General features: G+C 41.6%; 1 protein-coding gene across 1 annotated transcript; it reads left to right on the top strand.

The window, feature by feature from the left end:
• The first annotated feature begins 1,838 nt into the window (after positions 1 to 1,838).
• LOC119288638 lies at positions 1,839 to 4,218 on the top strand. Its single transcript, XM_037568219.1, has 5 exons — positions 1,839 to 2,109; positions 2,523 to 2,645; positions 2,726 to 2,798; positions 2,891 to 2,956; positions 3,791 to 4,218. Exons 2-5 carry the CDS (start codon positions 2,614 to 2,616, stop codon positions 3,857 to 3,859), a joined length of 240 nt encoding a protein of 79 aa, XP_037424116.1. The 5' UTR covers positions 1,839 to 2,109; positions 2,523 to 2,613; the 3' UTR covers positions 3,860 to 4,218.
• Positions 4,219 to 10,141: the final 5,923 nt, after the last annotated feature.

Here is a 10,141-nt window from a genome sequence, read left to right as displayed (position 1 = left end):
AGGATATGTTTATGCATATATAGGATGAAGTACCTAAAACAGCCCACATAGTGCCTTAGTAATGTGTGCATGTATTCTCAGATGCGTTAAGAAAAATGAGTGAATCATTTTGGGTAGGGAGAGTGCCCTAGATTAAAATTTGCAACGACACATAAAATGCTGCATAAAATTTGATGATTTGAGAAAATATTGCAACTCTTAAGTTGTGACCTACAGGATTACCAATATTTTTGTAGCAAAAGAGTGGCGAAAATGAAAATGGATTTTTGGAACATGGTTCCTCGCAGAACAATTAGAATAGAAAAAATAAAAAATACTAGAAAAAACTGAACATTTTGGGTATAAAACTTGATTGGCGATTCTACTCATGTGCGAAGTTTCGTGAAGAAATGAAATCCTTGGTGTTTTGAGCAAAAAAAGGTAAAAAAAATCAAAGCTATAAAAACATTGTTCGAATAAATAGTAAGGCTTCGGCTGTATTTTCTTCACTGTGTATACTACTGACATCATTCCTTCACGAACTTCACAAGTGAGTAGAATGACCGACCAAGTTTGATACCCCAAATTTCATATTTTTGTTTTATTTTTCTAGTGTTTTTTCTTCTGATTTTACTATTCATGGGGTACGCGTGGAACCATGTTCATCTGTAATGAAAAAATACACCGATGAAAATGCAAAAATTGAGAGAAAACTGCTCGCTAGGAGGTTTCACTCGTATCCATGCACCCCCACCCGCCAGGGCACCCCTCGGTTACTTGTACTCGCACCCAAAGATCAATGATAATGAAAACAAAGTACAAATAATAAAAGTGCAAGCAAACTTAGGGAAAAAGTTCAAGTTCCCCATGGAAACATGGTCGACTTCATAAAAAACATCATTTAGAGATTAGGGCAAAAGTTTAAATTCCCCAAGGAAACACATTCGACTTCATTGAAAACATCATTCCTCTGGAGAATAACAGTGGAAGTTTAGCAAATTAGAAATGAGGTGAAGAATTTGGAGCATGCAGAACCACCCCTAGCCACCCCAGGAATTCATATATGCCGCTTATCGGGTCGTATAAGAGTTCTATAGGGCTTGTTGCCAGTGGGTCGAGCAAATAGAGACAACATGTCTTTTTTTGTAATTTTCTATTTATTTTTATTTTCATTTCCTATACTTTTCTTTCTCTTTTATCTATCATTTTATTCATCATTTTCTTCTTTTTTCTAGACTTTATTTGGTATTCCTCTTTTATTTTTGCTTTGTTTTGTTTCTTTCCTTTAAAGAAATACATGAATAATATTCTTACTAATGCATGAATATTATTTTTTAACATGTAGGAACAAAATTTTATTGGATATATGATTATTTTCCAAATATTTTTTCTTTTATATGCATAAATAAATACTTCCTCTGTCCGAAAATACTTGTCGGAGAAATGGATGTATCTAGATGTATTTTAGTTCTAGATACAATCATTCCTCCGACAAGTATTTCTGGACGGAGGGAGTATTTAAATATGCGATAAATATTTTCTTTCACATGATAAGGTTTTAGATGCAGGTATGTCAAATTTTTCATTTTCTATATAGAAATTTAGCTATATATTATTAACTCTATTTCATTTGAAATTTTTAATAAAAATAGCGTTCATGTTTTTTTAATAATAATAATAAATAAAAAGAAAGTTAATTGGCTGCCTAACGCGGGCCGAAGTCTGACTCATTGCCGGTTGCCTCGTGGCCCAGCTACGGCCTCGTTACGCACAGGGCCAAACCGTCAAAAAAAAAATGGCCAATAGGTCGGTACGGTGCTATTGGCTGCCGCTGCCATCCCTCAAAAAAAAAAAAGAACAACTGCCGCTGCCGCATAGCCGCCACGGCCAACGCCCCCACACCGCACCGCCACGCCGCGCGCGAGCCAGCAAGAGGGCGACCGGCGTCGAGCAGGCCCCGGACGGCGGCACCGCGTCGTGCGAGCCGGCGACCGTGAGTGGACTAGCAGCGAGGAGCGGCCGCCGGATCGCGGGGCTCTGCGGACCGCGCGGCGCGGACGGCGACGGCAGCAGATTGCCCCCTTTAAGACATCAATCCGAGCCTTCTCTTTTGTTCAATTTCAGTGCCAGGTTTGTTGTGTCTCCTATCTCCTATTGTAATATACTTGGTGAAATTTGATTTATCTGGTATGAACTGCGTATGCCTCACCATACCTTACATCGTCAGCCATGTGAAATTATAAATACGGCACTAATTTTATTGGCCATATGAGCACTTGCTAATCGAAAAATTCTTCTTCTTTGCATAGCCATGTTTTCTCCTGAATCCCAATTGAATGGGTGTCTACAGCGTGTTTGTGTTTTTATCTGTTTATCAATCTGACATCATATTTGTGGGTATCCCCAAGACTCAGATTAGCTGTAACGGCAAATTATATCCTTTTTCATTCACACTTGTAAACACAAGCCTTTAACAGCAGTGGTGTGGAGGACAGCTTCTAGCTTGATTTGAAATGATTTCTAATCAGCCGAATAATTTGCAGGGAGCAGTATAGTTTTTCTTCTGTCAAGAGGGGTGGGCGTTCTCTCATTTCCTCAAGTAGAGGAGAAGCGGTATAAAGTTGTTTGGTGCTAATGGAACCAAAGCATTCTGCTGAAATGTCCAGGTGCAACATCTTGACTAACCTTTAGCAACAAATGAGCCCGAACAATTCAATTGATTATATAACATAGAAATGATCTGCAGGCATTTGGACAAGCAAAATCATGCCCTAATGGAAACATACCGAGTAATGTCCCATGAGTTGCATAAACTACAGGTGAGCCTCAGACACTACTAAGCTTTTATGTTAAGAAAGAATCTCATGGGTATTTCTTTAGTAATCAATTGCTGTCATTTTATTTTATATAGGTTGAAGAGGAAACAATCATGCGCAAGTTGTATGAGCTGATGTCTGCAGAAGGGCTTCTTCCAAAGGTACTTTGTTGGTGCTGCTGTTCTGCATTTGGACCGTTGGAGCTGTTGAGCTTAGCATCACATTTACCATTAAACCAACTGTAACTATATATATCTATACGGTAAAATAGAGGGCTCAGCCAACAGTTCAGGTTTACTAATAACTGAAATAAACAGTGCAGAAAATAAATGATAAATTCATAAGAGAATGAGAAATTTGATTTTAGGAGGAAATGACCTGTCATACTGCTAAGACTTTTCTGGTATTTCTAAATGGCAACCCTTACTTGTTTCTCTATACTGATTAAGCCTTTTTATTTTAAGTTGGACAAATAACTAGTAGAATAACATTCTTTGGTAATATGGCTCGTCTAATAAAGTAGAATAAATTGTTACCGAACATTAGGTGATATAACTGAGGATACAGTAATTCTTAACTTGAATTGCTCGCAGTCATTTTTTGGGGTTTGCATTTTTTATTATTCAAACAACAGACAATTTGGCATTCACCTCTTAAGTTAAAGAGATGCTGATTGAACTAGCATATTCTCACGCAGCTTTTGCACCACGGGTTGAAGTAAAAGTAGAATTTTTGTAGAAGCCGTTATAAATGTAAAGTTGAGCTAATCTCAAACCTATGTGCACATACGTCTGTTGTCACTTCAAGTGAGAGTCACTGATTCCTAAGAAAAGCCTCTACTTTCTCCACTTAGGTTTCATGCATTCATTAACTCAGGCCATAAAAGAAACGCTTATTTAGTCCACTTTTCTGTCTTAGGCACTTGAAACGTAAGACAATAACTTCATTTCATGCTGCTCTGCCTCCTTTAACCAATCTCCCAATAATTGATGCAGCACAAGGAAAAAAGGCAGCCGGAGAAAGCTGGGGAATCAAGCCAGGAAAACGAAGAACAGGAACCATAGAATGTTAACCGTGAATCTGCAGTATATGATGTTACATGGGGATGCAAGTTTGGCTGAATAGCAACAGATCTTTGGTATCCACTCCAATGGATATATTCTGTAGTGAAATTTTTGTCTCAGTTCCAGCAGTTAGTTTCCCTGTAATTTTCCAAACTGCACAATTTTATATTGAATCTGGCTATTGTTCTGTGGGGACTTTTGAGATGGGTTTCGAGCCTTGTTTGTTCCTAGACGCTTTGGAAAGCTTTGGGGCATGCATGACTAGCACATGAATTTTGTGAATCTTGAATGTGACTATCGTCCAAACTCGAATCTTGTCAGTGAGGAATGGGCAGCTGACTCTAGTCTGTTTTAACTTACGCACATGTTGTGTATGAGAATCTTGTGTTTTCATCATTGCTAAATATTTTCCATTCCCTTTAGTTGGAGAAGGTGAGACGATACTGACTACTCTGCATTGCAACGCTGGATGAATTCAGTGTCCATTGGGTAGTGGAACACAGTTCTCTGGTAGTGTATGCATAATCTTTCAAGCTTCAGCACGGTCAATGTATGGATGGAATTACCTGCTGATTCATGTTAGCATTCTGACAAAGCAAACTAACAGCACATCAGTTATCGTAGCTACAATCGCAGGTGTGCCCATAATCGGGTCACAGCCACCATAACTTTGAGCTCGGCCTCTGAAATGATCCAGGTGTTGATCCATGTCAGATACGCGGTAGCATATATCCTCATCCAACGACTGGACTTCAATTACCATTTAGGTGCTTTTTACTGCTCTGTCTAGTTACTTTACTTTAGCTCTTTCATTACTGCTATTTGGACTGTAATGGCTATAAAAGCCATTGATCCCAGCTGCCCTAGGTATCAAGTTGCAATCGGGTTGTAACCCCTAGCAGGAAGAGAGATTAACACTAGGACAAGGCAGCCGATTATTTGGGTTACATGTCAGGTTGTAACCGACTAGCAGGAAGAGAGATTAACACTAGGGCAAGTCACCACTGTAGTCCATGAGCCAGCAGGAAGAGAGTCTTATGGAAAACAATATGAGGGTTCCCTACAGACACCCATATTACGCTCAACATCAGCATGGTGCAAACAATATGCAGAAACAAGACAATGCTTAGTATAATTATGAGGATGATGATTGGAACATGGTCCGAAAGCAAATAGAGCAAGGTGTCAAAATCCTAATGACATAGGAAGAAACATTGGCACTGTCAAACCTGCTAAATACAATATACCCGAGTTTGAAGGAGACGATGATGCGGAACACTAGATGCAAACTATTGAGCAATACTTTGACACTTCCTTAACACCTTTAGAGCAAAGAACTGAATTTACAGTTTCTTATCCAAAGGGACCTGCGGTGTAGTGGTGGAGAGGCACCGGATACAATGTTCAGACACTTCCATGGCACATATTCTGCAGATATTTGAGAGACAGATTCTCTGAAACTTCTATCACTGAGAATGTGAGATCTTTCCATGCACTAAGTCAAATGGGAACCGTGGGAAAATACATTGAAAAGTTTGAGTGAACATTGAACACGATGAGAAGAGATAACCCCTCACTCCTGATGATTATTTTGTAACTAGTTTCATGGCAGGCTTATCAGATTACACCAAAGCTCATTTGGAATGTCGCAAACGCAAAGACTTGCAAACTGCCATGTGGTTGGCTAGACGAATGGAAGATGCAACCCCTCCTGAAAGGTCAGCATTCACTCCTTTTGCAATTAAAAGACAAGTCAATTTTGACGCTCCAAAACATGCTACTACCTTGCCACCAATTCAAGCTATGATACAACAAGCCAGGCAAAAAGGAATAAGTTGGAGATGCAAATAACCTTGGGCACCAGGACATAGACAAGTTTGCAAACCCAGTCAGAAAAATATGGTGCATGCGATGAAAGTGCAACCTTCTGAAAATTCAGACTTGATCTATATTATTAACAGTGAAGAAGATCTAGTAGAATTCCAAGCACAGCAAGAAGATGAGGTCCTGCAAATTTCTATGCATGCTGCAATGGGCACTGGAGCAACTAAAAATACATTCATTGTCAATATCCAGTTGAGCAATATTACTACCACTACACTGATTCACAGTGGGAGTACTTCCACTTTCATCTCCCCTGAAATTGCAGAAAAACTTCCTGACAAAGCAACTCCATGCAAGAAAAGGAAAGTTCCAGTGGCTAGTGGGGGTATACTCTGGAGTCAATTTATCTATCAGGATTGCTCTTACAGTATTCAAGGAGAAAAATTCCAAGATGACGTGTTACAGTTAAAGGGATATGACATTATATTGAGAGCTGATTGGCTGAGGAAATAGTCCAGTGGAACTAGACTACATCAATGCAAATGAGAATTACATATCGCAAAGGAGAACATGTGATCCTTCATCATGAGACCTCGCCTTCCAGTTCTGAAATCCCTGCAACTTTCAATATCTCCAAACTAATGGAGCAGTCTGATTCTAGTGCTTTCGTCTTGGTTTCTGTTGCTGCCCCTAATAGTGAAGAGACTACAATACTAGTTCCTGTTGAAATCCAGTCCCTTATTCAGGAATTTGTGGACATTTTTACAGAACCTACTACACCACCCCCAAAGAGATTTTGTGACAATGCCATTCCCCTCTTAAACGATGCTAAAGTGATAAACCAGAGATCTTGCAGACTACCTCATCACCATAACATGCTCTTGAGGAAATTATCAAGCAACTAATATGGCTGGGGTAATTCAGCCTAGCTCAAGCCCATACTCCCCACTAGCTGTACTAGTCAAGAAAAAGGATGAGACTTGGAGGTTGTACAGAATACAGAAAACTCAGTGCCATGGCTATATAAAAAACCATACCCCTGTTATATAGGATATCATGGATGAATTACATGGAGTAATGTTCTTTCCCAAAATTGATCTGAGGAGTGGTGTTACGCCCTCGATGCGGCTATAGCTCCCACGTGTCGAGGCACGACTTAGAGACATAACCGCATTGAAAGCAATGTCGCAAGTTAGGCAATCATCACAACATCCCATGTAAAATATAATAAAAGGGGGAGATACATAGTTGACTTACACTCGCCACGTCACATCAAAGTGCATAAATAACATCCATCATACAAACACTCATGGCCCGACTACGGCGCCAAAATGGAAAATAACCCAACATGCGACAAGGCCCCGAATCAAACCCCAACTAGGCACTACTACTGATCATCAGGAAAAGACACGTAGTAACGCTGATAGTCCTCGTCGAACTCCCACTTGAGCTCATAATCGTCACCTGGAGCGGAATCACCTGGACCTGCATCTGGAGTTATAGTATCTGTGAGCCACAGGGACTCAGCAATCTCGCACCCTCGCGATCAAGACTATTTAAGCTTATAGGAAGGGTAAGGCAAATATATGTGGAGCTGCAGCAAGCGACTAGCATATATGGTGGCTATCTTATTCGCAAAAGAGAGCGAGAAGAGGAGGCAAAGCGCGAGCGTGGAAAACTAGAGGAACAACCTGCGCAAGCATTACTCCAACACCGTGTCCACTTTCCGGACTCCGCCGAGAAGAGGCCATCACGGTAACTCGCTCAGTTGATTCATTTTAATTAAATTAAGGTTCAAGTAATCTACAACCGGACATTAACAAATTTCCATCTGCCCATAACTGCGGGCACGACTTTCGAAAGTTCAATCCCTGCAGGGGAGTCCCAACTTAGCCCATGACAAGCTCTCACGGTCAACGAAGGAATAGACCTCCTCCCAAGACGTACCGATCAGACTCGGTATCTCGGTAACTCAAGACACTTCGACAGGTTAAAACAAGACCAGCAACACCGCCCGAATGCGTCGACAAATCCCGATAGGAGCTGCACATATCTCTTTCTCAGGGCACACTCAGATAAGCAAGACGTCGGGTAGGCCAGCCCAGAGTTGCCCCTGGTAGCCCCGGACATCGCTCGGTTGGACCAACACTCAGAGGAGCACTGGCCCGCGGGGGTTAAAATAAGATGACCCTTGAGTCTGCAGAACCCAAGGGAAAGAAAAGGCTAGGTGGCAAATGGTAAGACCAATGTTGGGCATTGCTGGAAAAGCTTTAATCAAGGCGAGATATCAAGGGGTTCCCATTATAACCCAACCGCGTAAGGAATGCAAAATCCGGGAATATAACACCGGTATGACGGAAACTAGGGCGGCAAGAGTGGAACAAAACACTAGGCGAGAGGCCGAGCCTTCCACCCTTTACCAAGTATATAGATGCATTAAGATAACATAGCAATATAATGATATCCCAACAAGTAAATAAATGTTCCAACAAGGAACGGCCTCCAATCTTCACCTGCAACTAGCAACGCTATAAGAGGGGCTGAGCAAAGCGGTAACATAGCCAATCAACGGTTTGCTAGGACAATGGTGGGTTAGAGGTTGACATGGCAATTTGGGAGGCTGACAAGCAAATGGTAGGCATCGTAGTATTGGCATAGCAAAAGAGCGAGCAAACTAGCATAGCAAAGATAGTAGTGATTTCGAGGGTATGATCATCTTGCCTGCACAGTTGTCAGAGTTGACTGGATCCTCACAAGCAAACTCAACGGGCTCCTCGGTAGCGAACTCGTCTCCCGGCTCTACCCAAACAATACAAACAAACAACAAGGATACAATCAACCACGTGCAAGAACAAGCAACATGATGCAAAGATGATATGCTATGCGGGATGCGATGCGGGATGCAAAATGCAAGATATGACAGGAAATGCATGAAGCTTGCCTCAACTTGGAAAACCAAGTGTGCCACTGGAAAGAGGGGATGAAATCGCTTGAAAACGATATAAAGAACATTGGAATCGGAGTTACGGTTTGGAAATGGCAAGCGTTTTAAGAATGACATCGGTCTGCGATTTACAGCAAGTAGGCATCTAAACGCAACGAAACGAACATGCTACAGCCACCAAACATGACAACAAAATACATGGCAGGAATGCACACAAGATGCTTAACAAAAGACTAGCACTGAGCCACGGCCAGTTCATCCATTATGAGGTTCAAACAAGCATGGCAAAAACGCAAATGCAAAACAGATTGCAGACTTAGTGAAATTAACACTTGTCTGAAATTTCAGATCACGAAGCCCTCTTCGGAGCAGCAAAACAACATGATACATGACCTGATTAAGACAAATAAGAACATGGCATGGAGATACTCAACAAGCTTAACAAAATACCCATAGTGACCTAGGGCCAAAAGGGTTCACAAAATATACTAATGGGCACACGAACATAGCTAAAACACAATCAGTTTTCAGACTTAGTGAAAACTGAGACATGCTGAAATATAACTCACGAAGGCATGTAAACGAGCTCGATGCACTCACTACGGTGCAAGTCATGGCAAGGCAATCATACATCCATTAAAAAGGCACAAAATGCTAGCTAGACATGGCAAGAACAATGGCATAGCATGCACGGATCAACTACAATAACATCGGCAAAATCGCAAACTAGTTGACGATCTGCCCAGATTCACAACGAAGCAAAAGTAGAGCTCGATTGACTCAAGCTAGGGTGATCCATAATTGCAAACAAAGACATGGATGGGTAGAGCACAACATGATTAACAAAACTCCTTTACTGATCATCCTCAAAAGAGGCACGGATCACTAGGAAACAAGCTGAACTTATGGCATCATGAACTAAATAATCCCAAACTTAGTGAAAAACTTGTAAGTCCCTGAAAACAGATTTACCGGGTGCATCACTTTGCAAGCTTGCACAAGTCACCACACACATCCTAAAAATGCATGGGTTGCACCTCTAGAAAGATAACAAGATGCTTAACAAAACATATGAAGGACTCACAGGCATATCATGCACACATTAATCATGGCAAAAATGACAAAAGTCTAAGATGAACTAGCAGATCTGACAATTAACTCATGAAGCCTCCTTCTAACAGCATTTCTGGCATCAAGATGAGCTCAAATAAAAATGATGCAATGGAATGAAATGATGTACTCGTCGAGTCGAACATTTTGATACACTATATGTCCAAATCGGAGCTACGAATGCAAAGTTACAGCAGGTCAAAGATCGCATAAAAAATTAGGGTGAGAGGGGGAAAAGTCAACCCTTAGGGTTTCTCAGATCCAGATCTGGATCGTGCACGCTTTACGAGGAATGCCGGAACAGGAGCTCGCCGGAGTTCGTGGCCGCGGTGGCCGGAGTAGAGGACGACGGGGCGGCCGGATCCGAGGCGGCGTGGAGGCGGCGGGGCGGCGCCGGGCCGGGG

The sequence above is a fragment of the Triticum dicoccoides genome, chromosome 4A (genome assembly GCF_002162155.2).
Source record: "Triticum dicoccoides isolate Atlit2015 ecotype Zavitan chromosome 4A, WEW_v2.0, whole genome shotgun sequence".
In the NCBI taxonomy this organism is placed as follows: Eukaryota; Viridiplantae; Streptophyta; class Magnoliopsida; order Poales; family Poaceae; genus Triticum; species Triticum dicoccoides.
This window is presented reverse-complemented; position numbering and strand designations above follow the sequence as displayed.

Excerpts from the sequence above, each read along its gene's own strand:
- LOC119288638 (XM_037568219.1), top strand. The coding sequence starts at position 2,614 with ATGGAACCAAAGCATTCTGCTGAAATGTCCAG. Across the intron at positions 2,646-2,725 it reads CATTCTGCTGAAATGTCCAG|GCATTTGGACAAGCAAAATC; the intron begins GTGCAACATCTT and ends AATGATCTGCAG. Across the intron at positions 2,957-3,790 it reads CAGAAGGGCTTCTTCCAAAG|CACAAGGAAAAAAGGCAGCC; the intron begins GTACTTTGTTGG and ends TAATTGATGCAG.